The sequence below is a fragment of the Nothobranchius furzeri genome, chromosome 5 (genome assembly GCF_043380555.1).
Source record: "Nothobranchius furzeri strain GRZ-AD chromosome 5, NfurGRZ-RIMD1, whole genome shotgun sequence".
Classification (NCBI taxonomy): Eukaryota; Metazoa; Chordata; class Actinopteri; order Cyprinodontiformes; family Nothobranchiidae; genus Nothobranchius; species Nothobranchius furzeri.
The window spans coordinates 6,092,943-6,113,338 of record NC_091745.1 but is presented as its reverse complement, the minus strand read 5'-3'; the positions used below and the strand labels follow the sequence as shown (position 1 = coordinate 6,113,338).

General features: G+C 42.9%; 1 protein-coding gene across 3 annotated transcripts in view; it reads right to left on the bottom strand.

Annotated features, from left to right (window-relative positions):
* ppfia3 (PTPRF interacting protein alpha 3) overlaps positions 1-14,935 on the bottom strand; it is a 30,477-nt gene extending 15,542 nt beyond the window's left edge. For all 3 annotated transcript variants that reach the window (XR_008563125.2, XM_015948636.3, XM_015948637.3), the window contains exons 1-4: positions 14,446-14,935; positions 4,578-4,679; positions 4,223-4,462; positions 4,083-4,142 (exon numbers count right to left, since the gene is read on the bottom strand). Coding sequence is in view for 2 of the 3 variants with exons in the window: in XM_015948636.3 (XP_015804122.3) it covers positions 4,083-4,142; positions 4,223-4,462; positions 4,578-4,679; positions 14,446-14,793 (750 nt within the window). In the remaining variant the exon portion in view is untranslated. The remainder of the gene's footprint in view (positions 1-4,082; positions 4,143-4,222; positions 4,463-4,577; positions 4,680-14,445) is intronic.
* Positions 14,936-20,396: the final 5,461 nt, after the last annotated feature.

The window sequence follows — 20,396 nt, the reverse complement described above, 5'->3', positions numbered from 1 at the left end:
TTATTTTTCCCCTCTTATCTAATGGTATTCTGTGCTGATTGACAATTTTATTATTGAAATGTGATTTTAAAAAATGTTAATTTCCACAAAACTAACTGAAAGCGTTACATGTATGTAATTGCCACTGGGTCATCTTAATAGCAAGTAGGTCATTTAAATATGTAAACAAACTACAAGCGACAAACAGAACAGCCGTTCAAGATAACAATCATAAGAGGCTACAAAAACAGAAGTGGTCCCAACACAGAACCTTGTGGGACACCGTGGGTGAGAGAGTTGTAGGAAACTTGGAAACAGCCACAAAGAGGGAACGCTCAGATAGTTAAGAGTAAAACCAGTAAACTGCAACTTTTCAGCATGGATATTTAGTCACTTTTTGTTTGTTTTTTTTGTCACTAATTATTATTATTTTAATGCTATGTAAAAAAGCTACTTTTCTGATTGGTTTGTGTTTTTGTTTTACATGAAAACTATATTGCACACTGAATAAGGAGGAAAACACAGCAAGATCTAATCTCAATTGAACTCACAAGGAGGTTTTGTCTCCAATAGAAAAATTCAGACTCTGGTCTTATCTTTGTAGTCAAAGAATGTGTTTCCCTCCCGTGTTAAGAAACCTAAATGTTTGTTTCTTTCATGCTCACAACATGCTCAGGCGGCTGCATCAACATCCCAAACACAACAACAAGGATTTAACACACATCAATGAGCTGTTTGCTTTCAGAATATTGCATCTTTAACTTCTGAGGGAATTCACTCATTTCTGTCTTTTTGTCTCCCGCTAGAGCCGTTTCACCCAAACACAGCAACTGTAGAAGCTACACTATCTAGAGAAAAAAACTAAGTCAGGTGGATATAAAGAAACAAAAAACATGGTGCACTTTCACTAATTGAAGCTTGAGGTTTCCATTTTAGCTCATAAAAATAGAAGATGGTGCATAACTTCTTCTTCACTGAATGACAATTATGGCTGGAAGCCATGTGGCAACAAAACAAATGCAGGAATCTACAGCAGACTGTTGAAAAAGCTGCAATCGCTTCATGCAGCGTGGCCCCTGATCAGTGTCTCAGCCCAGCTCAGTGTGTGTGTGTGTGGGGGGGGGGGGGGGGGGGGGAGCAGAATAAAGAGAGAGATGTGAAGAAGGTCATACAAAAGCCAGCTTGAACAAGTGAGTCTTCAGCTGCTTTTTGAAGGAGACCACTGAGTCCACTGATCTCAGGCTCAGGGGGAGAGAGGTCCAGAGTCTGGGGGCCACAGCAGCAAATGATCTGTCACCTTTGGTCTTTAACCTGGTGCTGCACACCCAGTAGGCTTTGATCACTGGACCTCAGGGACCTGCTGGGGGTGTAGGGACTAAGAAGATCACCAATGTAAGATGGTGATTGTCCATGTAAGGCCCTATAGACCAGAACCAGGATCTTGAAATGAACCCTGAAGTTGACTGGCAGCCAGTGAAGCTGGAGGAGAAGCGGGGTGATGTGGGTTGTTTGGAGGACTTGGTCAGAAGCCGAGCACAGGCATTCTGAACCACCTGTAGACGGTTCAGGAAGGTTCTGCTCAGACACGTGAAAAGAGAGTTACAGTAGTCTAAGCGTGAGGAGATGAAGGTGTGGAGAACTGTCTCAAGTTCAGAGTGAGACAGAATGGGACTCAGCTTAGCAATGTTCCTGAGATGGAAGAAGGAAGAGCGAACAAGAGAACTGACATGAGAATCCAGGGTGAGAGCTGGGTCAAAGGTCATGCCAAGATTCCTGACAGAAGGTTTGGTGTGAGAAGCAAGCTGACCAAGAGAGTCTCTGACTTTGGGAACCAGCTTGTCTGGGGCACAGATGAGGATCTCAGTCTTATCTTCATTCAGCTGTAGAAAGCTCCCAGCCATCCAGGTTTTGATAGAGTCTAAAGCCGGGTGTACACTGTGCGACTTTTTCACTTTTTTGAGCCGATTTTCCACTCGTGCGAGAATCCACGAGATCGGGGCGAGTTTTGCACCGAGCGTCGTGTAGTGTACAGGGGGTTACGAGAGGCGATTAACGCCACGTGACCAGCTACCGATCAGCAATCGTGAGGTCGCACGGACTTCTGGCGTGTTTAATATTTTGCTCGTTCCTCGTGAGGGTATCGCACTGTTGAAGCGGCGCTGCGAGCAGCTGCGACCCAAAATGTATCAGAACCGCTCACGGCGCATGCGCAATCCTGCATCAACACCGCTCGCCCGCTATTTCCCTAATAACACACGCTGTTCGTTTTTATTTCTACATGTTTTTTCACTCACAAATATTGTCAAGAAAGCGTGCTTGTCGTGTTCATGTCAGATTAAACTGATCACAAAACACAGATTTACTTTCTTTATTTCGTTTTCCTCATCCAACCCCCATAAATGCCTGTGTGTCCTCCTGCAGCACTCCCGAAGGACAACAGGCAAGACGAGACAAAAAAGTCTGACATGTTGTGTAAAAACTGCTATTTTTAGCATATTTTTTACGTCCGACGTGTTGCTACCAGACGTACAGTGTGAGCACATGACTCGTGAGATCTGCCTTGCGAGGAAGTTGTACAGTTTGAGCTGAAGCTGAGTGCTACGAGTGAAAAAGTTGCACAGTGTACGCCCGGCTTAAGCAGGTGTGTAACAGCTGCAGCTTAGACATCTCATGGGGCTTAAAGGAGATGTACAGTTGGATGTCACCTGCATAAAGATGGTAGGAGATTCCTTTGAAGGAGCTCAGGATGTGCTGAAGAGGAAGCAGAGAGAGGAGGAAGAGCAGAGGCCCCAGCACAGAACCTTGTGGGACACCATGGGTAAGAGAGGTGGTGGAGGACCTAAACTTGGAGACGGCCACAGAAAAGGAGCGCTCAGAGAGATAAGAGGAGAACCACTCCAGAGCAGATCCTGATAGGCCTACCCAGTCTCTCAGCCTCTCCAGTAGCAGGTGATGGTCAACAGTGTCAAAGGCTGCAGTCAGGTCCAGCAGGACCAGGACAGAACAGTCCCCTGCATCACTGTGAGTCAGAAGGTCATTAGAGACCCTAAGAAGAGCTGCTTCAGTAGAATGAGCTCTACGAAAACCTGACTGGAAGCTATCATAGATGTTATGTTCATCAAGAGCAGCTGTGAGTTGTTTAGCTGTAACCTTTTCCAAGATGCACAGTCTGCAGGAATGCTGACATCTTTAAACCTTAGATATTTTGTTAAAATAAAAAGAAATCATCTAAAAAATTGTAGCTTTTGCATATTTTAAAAATTAATTCACTTACTAAAACAATAAAATATAGGCAATAAAATCAGTGTGAAATAGACACTATTTTGCACAGTGACACAAATGGAAAAAGTCCTAAATAAATTAAGTTCAAGTCCCATTAGTCATCATCACACACACTGGTGAAATTACATTTGCACATTTTACCCATCCCCATGGGCAGCGGTGAGCTGCAGCAGTGGCTGTGCTCGGGAACTATTTGATGGTTTAACCCCAATCCAACCCCTCAAGGCTGAATGTCAAGCAGGGAGGCATTGGGTCCCATTGTTAAGGTCTTTGGTATGGACTGGGATTTGAACTCTAATCTCCCAGTCCCAGGGAGGACACTCTATAACTAGGCCATTGAGAAAATGAAAATATGTAAATTTATGAAAATAAAAAACTTTTATAAATATTGTCTCCTTGAATTAGTTTTACCTGAATAATAAAACATTTAGATTTTACAGATTGTTATAAAGACTATTCTTAGTTTTCTCAACATAATAATAATTTTCATTTGATTATTATTATCTGTATACTGTATATATATATATATATATATATATATATATATATATATATATATATATATATATATAATCCTTTTTTCTTATTTTTCCACTCCCCCGTCTAAATTAAATGTAACTTTCTTCCCTGACGTCCACTGAGCTTTGATTGCAGAATGTTGGTAATTTTTTATTTTAACTTGTAAAATAAATGAGAAATTTCACATTTTTTACAGTCTGTTTTTGATCATTTTTATTGCCTCCTGATTTTATAACCAAACATCAGATGTTTTATATTTATAGAGCATTGTTTGACTAAACACTATAAAAGTGGTATTTTACCTCTTTGCCGTTGTCTAGTCCCTGTTGTCGTCGTTTGACTTGTTCCTTCAGAGTTACCACCTGAAAAATGAAAGAGTGACAAGAGGCTCCATCTGTAATTCTCGTTTTGATTTCATGCAGAAAGATAAGTTGGAACTCACCTCCTGAGAGGAAGACTGTAGCTCCTCCTCCAGGACAGCCACGCGTTCCAACGCCACTCGTAGCCTTTCCCGGACTTTCTCATCTAACGCTTTGTGGTGCTCAAACAAAGACTTGAGGGCTTTCAGGACCTCCACCTCGCTGGAGACCCCTGCCGGAGACTGGGCCTGCCTCTTCACCACTGTCATCCTCAGGCTGCGCTCATGGCGCGACACCAGGCACTCCAGATGCTCAAGCAGCAGCTGGAAGCACATGTGGTTCACATGCTTTGAAGTGACCCTACACTTGACTACACTTTGTCATGTGAAGGCTCTCTGTACATGCTAAGCAAATATTATGAAGATGAAGAGTACTGACTCGTGTGTTGTTTCTCTCAGCCTTCAGCTCAGCGATCTCCTCCTCCCTCTCCAGCAGCTGTTCCCGGCACAGGTTTAGCTCTTTGGTCAGCACTGCAAACTCCTGGAGGGTCAAAAGAGGACGCGTGTATTGACTGAATGCTGCCTAAAGTGAAGAGTGCTGATCACACCCACCTGTCAAACAGTAATGCTCATTGGATCTACTGCCACTGAAATTAAACACTATAAAAAAAAAATCAAACTGCTGTTTAATCTCCTATTTCACTCATGCTTTCGTTCTTTTTTAAACACAGAAACAGTTTTGTTTACCTGTTTGTAGCTACAGTTTCGCCGACAGCTGCCGGCTTCTTCAGGCTGACGCTGATGGTGGCGCGTCACTTCCTTCTCCGTTTATCTGCGGGCAGCAGAGGACGTTGTCGCCCTCTACTGCCCGCTCTCCCCTCTCCGACGATGCAGTCCCATGCGTGGTCCAGCGTGTAAACTCCGTCGTCCCTGTTCATGGTCCCACATCCACGTCTCCTTATCTCGATTGCTTCCTTGATCCATCTTTTGTATTTTTGTTGTTCGGTGGTTATGATCCGTGTGCTGTCCCAGTCCATTATATGGTTTTCTCTTAAGCAATGTTCTGTTACGGCTGACTTTTTTATTGTACTTTCTGCTTCTTCTTTTGCTGCTCTTGTGTGTTTACGATTTGCCTCTTTCTCACACTCCTTTCTGTGTTCTATTGTCCGTGTATTGAGTTGGCGTCCGGTTTCTCCTATGTATGTTTTATTGCATATTTTGCATGGGATTTCGTAGATGACTCCACATTTTTGTCCAGCTGATATTTTGTCTTTTGGGTGTACTAATCTGCTGCCTTCTGTTTCTAACTCATAAGTGAATTTTATGTTGCCTGTGTCGTCAATATTGTTTAAGTGTTGTGTTAGTGTTTCTGTTTGGTCTTTTGGTATGATTTCCAGTATGTCGTCTACGTAGCGTTTCCATAGTTTTATTTTGCAGTTTGGGGGGTGGTGGCTATGGCTTTTTGTTCTAGGTCTTCCATGAAAAACTCGCACAGGGTGGCTGATAACGGGTTACCCATGGCGAAGCCTTCCAGTTGTTTGTATATTGTGTTGTCGTAACTTGCTTCGCCATGGGTAACCCGTTATCAGCCACCCTGTGCGAGTTTTTCATGGAAGACCTGGAACAAAAAGCCATAGCCACCGCCCCCCCAAACTGCAAAATAAAACTATGGAAACGCTACGTAGATGACATACTGGAAATCATACCAAAAGACCAAACAGAAACACTAACACAACACTTAAACAATATTGACGACACGGGCAACATAAAATTCACTTATGAGTTAGAAACAGAAGGCAGCATAGCATTTATGGACATGAAAATCACCAGGCAGACCGACGGGACCCTAAACATAAACACATACAGGAAACCAACACACACAGACCAATATCTATTATGGACATCAGAACACCCCACCATACACAAAATGTCAGTAATCAGAACATTATATCACCGAGCAAACATAATAACAGAAGAGAGAGACCGTAAACAAGAGGACAAACACATACAACACGCTTTAAAGACCTGCAGATACCCGACATGGGCAATAAACAAAGGAAAACAACAAACAAAAACAGAAAGCAAAGAACAACCCCAAAAAAGAACCAGAAACCCAGAAAGACAAGAACCAAAACCAGTGATAACCCTACCATACATCAGAGGCATAACGAAAAAAATAAGAGCAACAATGAAAAAACTCAACATAAACACACCAACAAAGCCATACACAACAGTTAGAAACAGACTAGTACACCCAAAAGACAAAATATCAGCTGGACAAAAATGTGGAGTCATCTACGAAATCCCATGCAAAATATGCAATAAAACATACATAGGAGAAACCGGACGCCAACTCAATACACGGACAATAGAACACAGAAAGGAGTGTGAGAAAGAGGCAAATCGTAAACACACAAGAGCAGCAAAAGAAGAAGCAGAAAGTACAATAAAAAAGTCAGCCGTAACAGATCATTGCTTAAGAGAAAACCATATAATGGACTGGGACAGCACACGGATCATAACCACCGAACAACAAAAATACAAAAGATGGATCAAGGAAGCAATCGAGATAAGGAGACGTGGATGTGGGACCATGAACAGGGACGACGGAGTTTACACGCTGGACCACGCATGGGACTGCATCGTCGGAGAGGGGAGAGCGGGCAGTAGAGGGCGACAACGTCCTCTGCTGCCCGCAGATAAACGGAGAAGGAAGTGACGCGCCACCATCAGCGTCAGCCTGAAGAAGCCGGCAACTGTCGGCGAAACTGTATCTACAAACAGGTAAACAAAACTGTTTCTGTGTTTAAAAAAGAACGAAAGCATGGATTTAGAAAGACACAGCAAGAACACACCTAAGATCTCCTATTTCACTATTTAACTTCTTAGCGTGAGATCAGAATGTTAATTAGAAATAATTTAGATTATTTTGGAGCGATATTGTTTTGGGCTGCACTGCATTCTGCAGAGAATGCATTGAGGGCAGAACCGCGGGTAGCTGCAGGATAACATTTGAGCCCCTAATACAGCTTGGTGTTTATGTTCTGAACAAAAATATCCAAGTCTTTATTTCCACTCATGTCTGACAGACACATGGATTAGCGTGTAAATGGACAAAAGCAATGCAACTAGACGAGGGAGGGGCTGACACGTCGCACCTGTAGACTGTGTTGAAACCGTTACCTCACAAGGTTGCCTGCGACTATAAAGGGGAGGGCACATATTAAAGGGTGAATAGAGATCTTGGAGTCCCTTCTATGAATGAAAGGGAAGCCTCTATGTAAGGCAGGGCTGCCCAATCCTGGTCCTGGAGGGCCGGTATCCAGCAGGTTTTAGTTTTAACCCTTCTTCTACACACCTGAATTCAATCAGCAGGTCATTTACAGGCTTCTGTATAGCCTCGTGAACAGCTGCACAGGTGATTCAACCTCTGAATCAAGTGTGTTTGGAGCAGAGAAACCACAAAACCTGCTGGAGACTGGCCCTCCAGGACCAGGATTGGGCACCCCTGTTGTAAGGTCTGGGCAAAATGACCTAAAATCAACATCACGGTATATTGAGGATTTCTCCTCGATAAAGATGCGATAACTACAGGTATGCACAAAATCAAAAGTTGTCCACTAGATGGGGCTGTCACGTGTAACGCCGTTGTGGCATCAGGGAGCCTTGGGTCATTTATAAATAGTCAGACCGTGGAGGTAATGTTGCGCAATCGTGTCCTTTTCACAAAAGATTACGTGATGGAGGCACAAAGCGGGTATGAGAGCGGTCTCTGCACTGCCGTGGACTTCCGCTTATCTTGTACATAGCTTGCCTTTTATTGCAATCGATTAAGTTTTTTTGTCAAGCTGCTCCTAAAGATATCTGTCCCTCACAGTCCCCGACTCCCAGAGCAGCCTCTGATAATCTGAGCTCCAGCTCTAACAGAGACACACTCCCGGAGCTCTGCAATGCTCCAGATCATCATCTCAGCTGATTCTGTTCACAAAAGCTAAATGTATGGCCCGTGGGTGCTTTCATTTTCAGTATAGTTGCTGGCCAGACCTCGGTAACTCCTCACGTGATCATGACACCCCCCACTGTTGCGCCGAGTTGTAATCGCCACAATGTTAGTAGCTAGCAAGGCGGAACGAATGGCGCAAAATTCATGCATCGCCATGCTGGCATGGCGCGTTTATAAGACACACCGTTGTGGTAATAATACGCTGATCTGCCGGCGCCGTGTGTCCTGTACAAAGAGCTTTAGTCACGTGACTCGAGGTGGTACAGCTTCTTAAAGGGACATGAAAGTCGTCAACCTACACACATCTTTTCATTTCTTATTGTTCAATTTGTTGACAGAATATCGGTTAAAGTCAGATAACGATAAATTTACTGCCCAGCCCTACCTCCATGCTCCGATGATATTGTGCTGTTGTGCTGCATGCGTATGAAGCTAATTCAGTATTAGGAAAAAAAAAGGCTCCTCTCATTCATCATTGAACAAAGTATGTGGCCATTGTGCATTATTGGATATAGCTAGTATTACTAATTTTACTGTTTAAAATTTGTGTTACATCATTTTTAGATTTATTTAACTGTGACATTTAGAAAATATGATTTATTGCTTTTAGTTTTGTTTTCTTTTAGGTCTTTTCAACCCCCCCGCCCATGATGAAGCAATCCAAAACACGTTTGGTATACCTCAAGGACCAGAACTTGGGGAAACTGATTCAGTCTTAAATTGAAGCTGACTAATGCATTTTTCAACATGTTTCTCCTACTTTTGGCTTTTATTCATCTCTTTAGTATTCATGTCTGTGCTACATTCTTGGTTTCATTTTGCAGTTTGTTCTTTGGACATCCTGTAGCTGCACGCTTGGGTCATTTTTTCCAGCGGGATTTAAGATCCTATATTTTCATCTCACTTCATCTTGTCAGTGTTAGCCGTGCTCCTTTTGCATCGCTTGGTGCTGTTGAACATTTAATTATGTGTTTTGTTTCAGCTATGTTGCTTTCATGTCAGTTTAATTGAGCGAAGTTGTTTTTCCTGAGCGCGCAGTTGAGTCTGCATTCAACTACACCTTGAGACAATGTTGCATGGTTTTAGGGAGCAGCCAGCGATGATGGATGCTGGTTGCAAGGTTTACTTTATTGTGCTGTTTGGATGTTTTTCCCAGTGAGTTTAGATATGTCTGTCACTGTTGTGTGTGTTTCTCAAAATGCAGAAAAGCAAACAATAAGATTTGAAGGAAGTCATGTGATTAAAAGAGTTTTTTTTTCTTTTATTACTAACTTTAAGGAAAAATTGGAGTGGTATCACAAAAATCCTACTAGTATGAAAAGTCTCAAACAAGAATACATCATCCTTGATATTTGTAGTGACAAAGCTCTGTTTTTATGCCTTGGTTTTGACATAATGTCTAACATTTTTTTGCAGAATGTGACAGCAGTGACCACTGAAGCCTTCTGAGAATGGATTAAGTAGAATCAGGCTTCATAAATCCAAGATTCCTGAGTGATTATGGCACCAAATTCTGACCCCATCTTGCTAGTCACAGGTCCCCAAGGACCATCAGCCAACAACGCATAGCCAGACACCACAAAGCCCTCCCAGAGGTCGACTCTTCAACGTGCCTGAGCTCCTCTGGCTGCATGAGGAGGCCCTGAAATATAACTATAACTGGCACAAACCTTTATAGCTATTTTCAGCCTCTGCCCACAGTGTCGTAAACAACAGTGAACAGTTTGACAAATCTTGATTTCATTACCGACACAATGAGTCTACAGGAATTCGGTGCTGGATGGAGGCAGCAGCCTGCCAGCATTTTCAGAAAATCTGCATCTTACCTACCACAGCGCATGCAGCTAACCCAGCCCGGCAGTTTGAGACTCATATAAAATATTACAGTTGGGTTTTACTGCACATGTTGCACCTGAAATGGGTTTAATTGCACAATAAGCACAGCTGCCGGTTGCCCACCATTAAAACCCTGGAAGCATTAGAGTAATGGAAACGTAAAGTCACACACTCAGCTGAAATGCTGTGTTTTACTGGGAATTGCATGATCCTCATAGTCCAAATGTGCTGCTTTCAGTCTGGTATCTCATGGCAACGAAACAACAGCTGACTTGGCCTGAGCTGAACTTTCAACACTTATGTCTGCTTTGCTTCTGTGATCTAATTATGTCCACAAAACGCAGCCGCTGTCCTGTGTTTTCATCAGCTCGCGTGTGATCACAGCATGATAAACATATGGCACAAAGCACGTCCTCCAACACGTGTGCAGCAAATCATCCGTGTTTTCACTCATGAAAAGGAGCTGTTAAAGGGCTCTGAAGCGAGCACGCTGCTGTTACTGCTGCTATCTCTGCTCTGTGTGCTAACGGTGATCAGTTTACTTCGCTCGGCAGCAAACAGGCACCTCACCTAGCACCCTCCTCCGGCCAAAGAGCATTAAACAGTACAGCGTGTACAGTCCGTGTCCAGCCTCTGAGCTGATGCGCCGAGCTGAGCTCAGACACGGCAAAGAAGTGAAAGGAAGTGTTTCGAAAGCGAGAAAGTTGCTGTCGTCGTGTACAGATGGTGTGTTCTGGGCCCAAAGGACATCATAAAACAGGGATTAATACAAATAAAAAATGGTGAGGGATTGACGACACAAACCAGGCACTTTCCTCTCTCCTGGTTTTGGTCAAACTGTTCAGCTCAATCATGAAAAGACACATGGAAAACAGAGTCTAGGAACCAGATTATTAAAATGCAGATCACTTTGATTTGCTAGTCTCTCTGTGTTTCACAGGACTTATTTTCTCTCTGTGCCATGCTGTCTCTCTCACTCTCTTTCTCTCTCTCTATCTCCTGGCAGCGTCTACGCACAGACAAACTCAGTGAACTCATCTTTGTATTACAGCAATCCATGTTTTCCTCTATCACTGAGTGTTTGAGTGTGCATGCATGTGTGTGTGTTTGTCATATTGATCCCCTCTACGTAAGGTAATCTGGCCCTTTCATGTCCGGTCGCTCTCCGCTTCAGCACCTCTATACCAATTATTTTGATAATTCAGGCGTAGAGACAGGAAAATAGGTACAAACAGCAAGGGAGACATCATCAGGGCCTGAGGCGTCTGACTCCTGCCTGAAAATAGAGACGGGACCCTTAAATGCTGAGTGGAATTACAACATGATTAGCTCTCGGGCTCTATGATGTGGGATAATGTAAGTGCAGCATTTTGCCATCACCAGTTTGATACCATCACATCATGAAAATCCAAGTCTGTTGACACAATCTCATGCTGTGTGCATTTATGGCCCTGAACACATTTTAACTTAATATTTTTAATTATTTGTTAAATAAAATATTTTACAAATATTCTACAAATAGGTATTTGTTCCACCTTTGATCAAAATTAATAAAATACCAGCATTACCCGCCGTTAAATGAAGAAATGTATTTTTCATCAGAACAGAACTATTCAAGGCAATGCTACTTTTACTTTGATAGTGCGTTAGCTAATTAGTTTTTTGAGCGATGTAGAGTCTGAACAAAATAGACACAACAAATTGGTATTCATTGTTATTTAGATATTTAAAGGGAGACAAGGCAGTTTTGGCTTGCTTTTAGCACCCCCTAGTGACCGTTTGTAGAACTGAAACCAAAACCTATCTCCTCCTCGCTTTTTTAACACCTTAATCTAACAGCTGAAATGTCTCCCCAGACATAATTTGTGTCTTCAGGAGTGATTCATCACTAAATTAAAGAAATCAGCTGCGTTCATGATCTAAAACGTGCAGGAAACATGCCAGAAGCAGAATGCAGCGTATGTAAACTCAGTGTTTCCCCAACATAAGCTCAGGTGCGCTGCGCCATGGCTGAAATTCCAGCGCCACGCCTACGAGACCCCCCTTCCCCAGATGAAAGGAAGGGAAATGCTACAAGCGTTTTCACTGGCTTCAGTTCTGCAACTTTTTGCCTGCTGGTCTCGAACTGCAAATGCCAGAGCTGCAGCATTAGCTCAGACCAGAATCAGGTCTCACAGGTCTCCTAAATGTAAACAGTAGCTACGTCCCTCCTTTTTTTAAAAGGACAAAATCTGACAACACCCCTCTGGCTGGCTCATGATAAAATTTGTTTAGTTTTATCCTTCCTCCAAATCTGAGACCATGGTCTTGAATGAGAAAAGGGTAGAATGCCTTCTCCAGGTCAGGGATGAGGTCCTTCCTCAAGTGGAGGAGTTTAAGTATCTCAGGGTCTTGTTCACAAGTGAGGGAAATATGGAGCATGAGATCGACAGGCGGATTGGTGCTGCATCTGCAATGATGCGGGCGTTGTACCGGTCTGATGTAGTGAAAAGAGAGCTGAGCAGGAAGGCAAAGCTCTCGATTTACCGGTCGATCTACGTTCCTACCCTCACCTATGGTCATAAGCTTTGGGTAGTGACCGAAAGAACGAGATTGCGGATACAAGCGGCCGAAATTAGTTTTCTCTGCAGGGTTGCTGGGCTCTCCCTTAGAGATAGGATGAGAAGCTCAGTCATCTGGGAGTGGCTCGGAGTAGATCTGCTGCTCCTCCACATCGAGAGGAGCCAGTTTAGGTGGCTCGGGTATCTGGTCAGGATGCCTCCTGGACGTCTCCCTGGTGAGGTTTTCCAGGCACGTCCAACCAGGAGAACACCTAAAGGAAGACCAAGACACACTGGAGGGACTGTGGGTTTTTCTCAATGCCAAGGAACCTCGCCTTGATGTCTTGGCCCCGCCCCGGTCGCCTAGGAAAAACGTCATCAGGAGCCGCCAAGACGTGTTCCAACCTTCATGTTCTACCAAGGCGTGTGTTCTCCATTTGTTAACCGTTTAGCTAGCTGAGCAAGGACACACGGGAGGTGTCTTGTAGCCTAGCCTTGGACAAAAACTACCCGCAATACAACACAGTGTTTTCAAAAGGATGGCGGATCAGAAGCCGGCATCTACTTAGGAGACAATTTTGAAGTTTATAAGTAAGTCAACTAATTGAAAATGTTTTTTAGATCCAAAGAAGTTATCTATGGTTGGTTGGTTGCTTAGTAGTTGCAGTTTTGGTGGCTAGCGGGTAGTAACTCAGTTATATATTTAATTTAATAAACATATACACAATTTAAAAAGTAAAAGGCTTGTTATATATTAATACTGAAACTAATACCTATAAAATATAACGTCATCTCCCGTGTCACATGACGTTACGTGACCGCCGTGGAAGCCGTGGTCACGTGATGAAAGTCTGTTCCATTTAACCGTTCTCTTTGACCAAGGAAGGACAGTGTCCTCGTAAGCAAGGCGCCTGGCCTCGCAAGACATCGCCTCGCAAGGCCAGACGCCTTGACATTGAGAAACACCCTATGTCTCTTGCCTGGCCAGGGAACTCCTTAGGGTACCCCCAGAGGAGCTGGCCCAAGAGGCTGGAGAGAGGAGGTCTGGGCCTCTCGACTGGGCCGCTTCCCCCGAGACCCGACTCCGGATAAGTGGCTGAAAATGGATGGATGGATGGATGGATGGATGGATGGATGGATGGATGGATGGATGGATGGAAGGATGGATGGATGGATGGATGGATGGATGGATGGATGGATGGATGGATGGATGGATGGATGGATGGATGGAAGGATGGATGGATGGATGGATGGATGGAATGGATGGATGGATGGATGGATGGATGGATGGATGGATGGATGGATGGATGGATGGATGGATGGATGGATGGATGGATGGATGGAAGGATGGATGGATGGATGGATGGATGGATGGATGGATGGATGGAAGGATGGATGGATGGATGGATGGATGGATGGATGGATGGATGGATGGATCCTTCCTTCCAACGTGTTTAAGATATTGGCTTGTTTTGTAATTATTTTTCATTGTAGAATTCTTACATATTGCTCCTTTAACTGATAATTTAAAACTTGCATAACAAAAATATTAACCTGGAAATATTAGAACTTCTTTGTGGTCTGAAGCAACATACTTCTGTTATAAATGATGGTAATTTATTGTAATCAGTGAACTTGGCAAACACTCACACGTGAAACTAATTGAAAGTGATAATAAAGGAGCCTTCCATCTATATAATCCGCCCACGTGTTTCTTTTTTTTGTATCTGAGTGTTACTGATCAAACACTGACCAACTGTGTGTCACATGTTCCAGCAGAATGAGGTGTTTCTGTTTTCCCATCAGCATTCTCAGTACATGACAGAGAAAACTGGCAGTTTTAGTTGTAATTTATAAGAGGTGTTCATTAAGTTTCACATCAGCAAAGATGATGATGATGTTGTTTTTACCCTCCTGAGCCTCTGTACCTGTGGCAGGGCGATGGACAGCTGCCTCTGCAGGGACTCCTTCTCATGGCCCAGCTCTCTCAGGCGAAGGTGTGCCGTCCCCAGACTATCCTGCGTCTCCCTCAGGCTCTCCAGCAGCCTCTCCCGCTCCGTCAGCATGTTCACCATCAGTGACTCCAAGTTGCCCGTGCTTCCTCCTTCATCACCTCCTCCTCCTCCTCCACCACTGCCACCCCCACGGGGATCACGGCCACCATAGCCTCCCATCCCACCGCCCATCACTCCTCCACCACCCGCTGGGGAAGATGAGCCGCCCCCTCCTCCGCCGCGCCCGTCCTCCGAGATGGTGGGCATCACCTCGCACATCATCTTGAAGCCTGAGTGTGAGAGGTGTTATCTGAGGAGAAGTCTAGGAGGGTCTGGAGAACAGCTGATCTCTTGTCTTGAAAAGCACAACAGCTGTTTGTTTGTTGGGGTACGGCTCACAGGTTTATTTGTGAGGAAAGCTGGGATAAAGGGTAGAAGATGGGGAGGCAGTGTGTGGATGAGGGGATTGGGGAAGGAGGTGAAGTGGGGTACAGGGGTGAAAGAGGACAAGTGCAGGTTTTAGTGGGTGACCTCTGCCCCCTGGATCCGAGCTTTATTGAGTCGCCAGATGAACCTGGAGGTAGCAGAAGAAAGAAGGAGATCAGTATTATTATTTCTACTATTATTACAAAAAAAAAATAAAGCTAATCAGTGTGAATAAAGTAAGGGAAGTCATGCAGGATTCAGAATTTACCATGTAAGGCCCTCCAGGCTGTGATACAAATCAATCAATCAATCTCTCTCTCTCTCTCTCTCTCTCTCTCTCTCTCTCTCTCTCACACACACACACACACACGCACACGCACACACACACACACACACACACACACACACACACACACACACACACACACCAAATCGCGTTTTCTCAGGCGTTATTGTGAAAACCTTAGAGGTAGATTGCCACTGCTGTTGCAGCAGCCCTGCCTGTGGAGTGATTAAACCATCTGTGCATCATGGCACAGCGCGTCCTTAATGGTAACGATGAATTCGCATGATGATGTACGGAAATAAGAGCAGCTTTTACCAACTAAACGCACACCATCAGAAGAACGGCCTCGTCTTGTGGGCTGGAGGAAGATGCGGCGCTGTTTCTAACATTTGTGGGGAGCAAAAGAAAAAGGGTGTCATCATCGTGAATTGGAATTTCTGGCAGTTCCAGAAGGAGAAATGGCTCTTTTCAGCGTTTCCGGAAGCCATCTGTAGAAATATTCTGAAGGCCTGTGATCCTCGGGGTCTTTGGATGGAGAATTAAAGGCTGTCTTCGCGAAATAAACGGCTATTTGTGTACGTTGAGCGATGTTCCATCCTGATAGCCTCACACCTCTATCACATCATGGTGGGAGGTGCCAATCATCCTGTAAATGATGCGGGCCTAATTAACGGGATTACACCATAAAATGTCACACCTCTGGATTATTTCACCGAATAAATAACTCCAACAGGGCGAAATGGCCCGCCGCGCCGGCTTTCTCCCATCATTAAGGCGGTTATTATTTCCCATCAACACCCTTCTGCCCCCCACGCGCCACTCTGCCCCCCACCCATAAAAACAGCTGGACGATCGAACGCACGGCTGCATCTGAGCGTGCGGAGCAAACCGCGGATTTCAGCACTTCATGCGTCTTACCCGGTCCATGATCGACGGAGAACGGAAATAAAAGCGCATCGTCGCTCGGTTTACTCCATCAGAGCATCCGAGAGACGGAGGCTGCAGGTTATCCCCGTTACAGCCCGGTTACCAGCCTGGACCCGTCCCCTCCCTCCCTTTGAAGTGGGAGCGACGGCACGGATCAGCTGCTGCGTCAAGCCGCACCGAGCACAGAGGGACACTTCCGGCGTGCGCGCCTTTTAAATACTGTTTATTTAAAACTACATTTGTTGATGTTTTCTAACGAAAACCGCGCGTAGGCCTTCAATTTAGAAATACCACATTTGTAATAAATTGATATACTAAATTTTAAACGGGGAAAGGACTGAACACTAGCCAGATTTACTTAAAAATCCCATCAAAGCACAGAAAATGATCCCAAAGATGATCAAATTAACAAAAAAGACACCAAATGCCCAGATAAGAGAAGATACCTCACAGCTTTTAAGAAACATGTTATTTGTATCATTGTCATGAATTGCTGTTGTCGTTGCTGCTGTTGTTGTTTAGTTGTAAACAATCACTTAAAAACATTTAGCCCAGACTACGATCATATTTTGAAGGTGAACCTTGAAGGTTTTCCTCTTCCGGGCATTTCTAGGTAACTTTACGCATTACCGTGGTTTTCTCAGCTCCCCGTGAAGATGCTGGGTCTTAAAGAAACAGCGAGCATCTTCACAACCTCCTCCTGCTCATCAGATATATTTTTTGTTTAGCTTCTTTCTTTTATGTGTCGAGCTGCACATTCAAATATCCATATGAGCCGGAATTAAAGAGATGATCCCTGTTCTTCACGTCCAGAAGTTCACGTCATTCTCTACAGTTTTTTCCACTCTTGTTAAAATTGTTGAACTTCTACGCCCCCACGCGGTGAAAGGGAAGACTGCAGCACTGCGCTCTCATCCAATAGTGATGTGAAGAGATTGTCCGATTTTGGTTTTACAAAACGGCCACATAAACTCATGGAGTATATTGATAAACCCTTAAAGATGCAAACATATCAACAAAACAATGAACGTTTTGAGGGAATGACTCAATATTTGTCTTATTTCCTTATAAACATTTTCAGATTTTCCTAACGTTGTAGTAAAAAGGCAGGAAGCTGTTACACCGTACCCTTAAAGCCCTCTGCCCTACTTATTCCTTTAATTCAAGATTTAATATTTCTTATTAAAACTTTGTCAAAGTAAATATGGAAGAGAAGACAACAGTGAGACAGATCACGAATAAGTAGTATGAGGCCATTTGACAGAATTCAGCATTAAAGTTACTTTAAATATTAACTTTATCAAACCTTTTCTGATATTTCAAACATGTGAGTGAGGATAGGAGTGAAGAAGATGTGGGTTATGGTTTGGCATCGGCTCCTCTGAGAGATTAGCTACTAATCTTATGAAGTTAACAGTTAAGAACTGCTATTATATCATCTTACATACTATATTTGTGTCATTACTACATCCTTTGCTGTAAATAATTTACAATCTCTAGTCTATTCCTATTTTTCTTTCCATTTAATATACATATAAATATATATATATTTGTGTGAATCTGTTTTTTTCTTAACGTACCTGTAACTTTGCTGCTGGTGCACCAGAATTTCCCCAGTGAGGGACAATAAAGGGTGTTATTATTATTATTATTATTATTATCATTATTATTATTATTATTATTATTATTATTATTAAAGTGCAGCAGCAGACAGAGACAAGGATCCATTTAGGTGACACAATTACTGTCTTTTACTCTTTAGAGGATTCCACAGAGGTGATGGATGAAAGTAGAAATACTCAGCTCTGACAAACATCTAAACTTTGATTGATGTTCAGTTAAAAATAAAGAGCAGATACTGAACTTGACCTAGCAGCAACGATGGTAAGTATTCAGTTAATTTTAAGTTCCTTGACTTTATGTGACAACAAAGAACAGTTTAGAGTTTAACAAAGTAGAAACTGTGCAAAGACCTAGTGCGGATGTCCTTCAGATGTGGTCTGGACCGCCAGACTCAAGATAGACATGATCTGCACGTCCATGCGATGTTGGTTGTTTGCAGGGTTCACTTTGCATCATTTTGACAAATTAATACCAATGTATGGCATTCTGTTAGTTACAATTCTCTTTGCTCTTGAAAAACTTCTTTCTTTATCTGACAAAGACGAAACTGTAATTTTGATCACATTTCCCTCACATTTATTGTCAGACATAATTTTTTTACTATGGCTTGTTTTAGCAAATCAAAACAAAATATACTGCAGGTTATTAATGAATAGTTTTAAACGAGCCACTAAAAGAGCTGCCAAATATCCATCCGCAGTTGAATGATGCAGCAACGTGTTGCATTTATTGAATAATAAAATACAAATTTACCTGTTTGTGCACAAAAATAAAATGTGAGGCTTGTTGATCAGATTGTGTATCAGATGTTAAAAAGTCACGTGGCAAAATATCTAATCAGATATGTGCAGTGAGGTTTCGGTGGTGAAATAAAAATGCACGGTGAGATCTTAACCAGCATGTCAACAATGTGTTGACAGCTTCAGAGCTGACCCATCAGATACCTTCAGATGAAACATCTGATCTTCTGGTGACCAATTCCCTCGGCAAACCATCTTCTCTCTATCCTGGGTAACAAAACCATTAACCAGTGCTGGTTATGCACAAAGCTTTTTTTTAATAACATTTAAACTGTATCGATTAAAAAAAATTTGCAAAAAGCAATAATTTTACCTACTTTAAATATTCATTGGTTTTAGTGGTAAATGTACATTTCTTCTAGCTAAGCCACAACATTCTTGCAAATGTTCAGTTACCTAAAGTTTAACCTAAAACAAATGAATTCTCCTGAATCATCCCACCACACAGAACACTCTCCAGATGTCTACATTTGTCCAACGTGACAGCATGTGTGACAGCTGCATGGACACCAAAGGGTGTGGGAGTGTCCACGGGGGTCAGGAAAGGTCAGAGGAGATAGCAATGGCCCTCAAAGGTGTCCATGGGGTAAGGCGACAACGGCCAGGATGAGCCAGCCCACTGGGAGAAGTGTTGAGGGACAAAGGTTAAATGTCTGTAGGGGAGGGGGAGGCTGGGTTCAATGAAAACACCCTCAAACTGGGTGAGAAAAGTCACAAATGATTTATGAAACTGTCATATTATAATATCCACTGATAGTCATACATAAAACTGTGTTATGATACAGTTCTGTTTGAAACACTTATCAGGTTACAGTCCACTCGTACGGTTTGTATTTTATTTACAGATACTGCTGAAGCTTGTGAAATGGTCTGGTTTCTCTGCTGTATATATATATATATATATATATATATATATAGAGAGAGAGAGAGAGAGAGAGAGAGAGAGAGAGAGACAAGACCCATGGTGTAGGCAATGCAAAGAAGCCTAGACCTTGTGCTGACTTATATTTCCACATAATCCAGTCCTGTCGGACCACTTTTTGATAACTTTTGAGTTTATTATAACTGATTTCTTTAGATATGAAAGTAAATTTCACTATAGTCGGTCTCTATCTGACAACGCTGTTGCATCTTTCAAATCAACTGTTCCATCTTTACTGTCCTCAGCATCTCAGAGGAACATAGCAGAGGGCAATATTTTCTTTTCTAGCCCCTCACAAATTGATGATTTAGTTCACAATGTTACTTCTTTTTCACGTGTGGTAGATGATGTTGCCCCTTTAAAAAAGAAGGTAATTAAGCACAGGAAGTTGGCTCCCTGGTTTAATTCTGAACTGCGTACTTTAGAGCAAAACTCTAGGAAATTGGAAAGAACATGGCACTCTACATACTGGGAGTAGTCCTTCTTATTTTGGAAAAATAGTCTAGTGCTTTATAAAAATAAGCTTCGAAAAGCTAGAACAGCTTATTTTTCATCGCTAATTGAGGAGGGTAAGAATAATCTAAAATTTCTTTTCAGTAAAGTTGCCAAACTTACACAGAGTCATAGCTATGAACCATATTCCCTTAGCCCTCAGCAGCAATGACTTTATAGAACTCTTCACGAATAAAATTGATTCTATTAGAAACAAAATCCTTAGCATCCTCCCTAATGCGCTTTCTTCTTCCTCAGTAAGTGAGGCAGCATCAGAGGTAACTGTAGAACCTCATCTGTGTTTGAACTGTTTTGATTCAATTCAGCTTTCGGTGTACCACAGGATTTTAAGGTTGCTGTAATCAAACCTCTACTTGAGAAATCCTTTCTGGATCAAGATGACCTAATG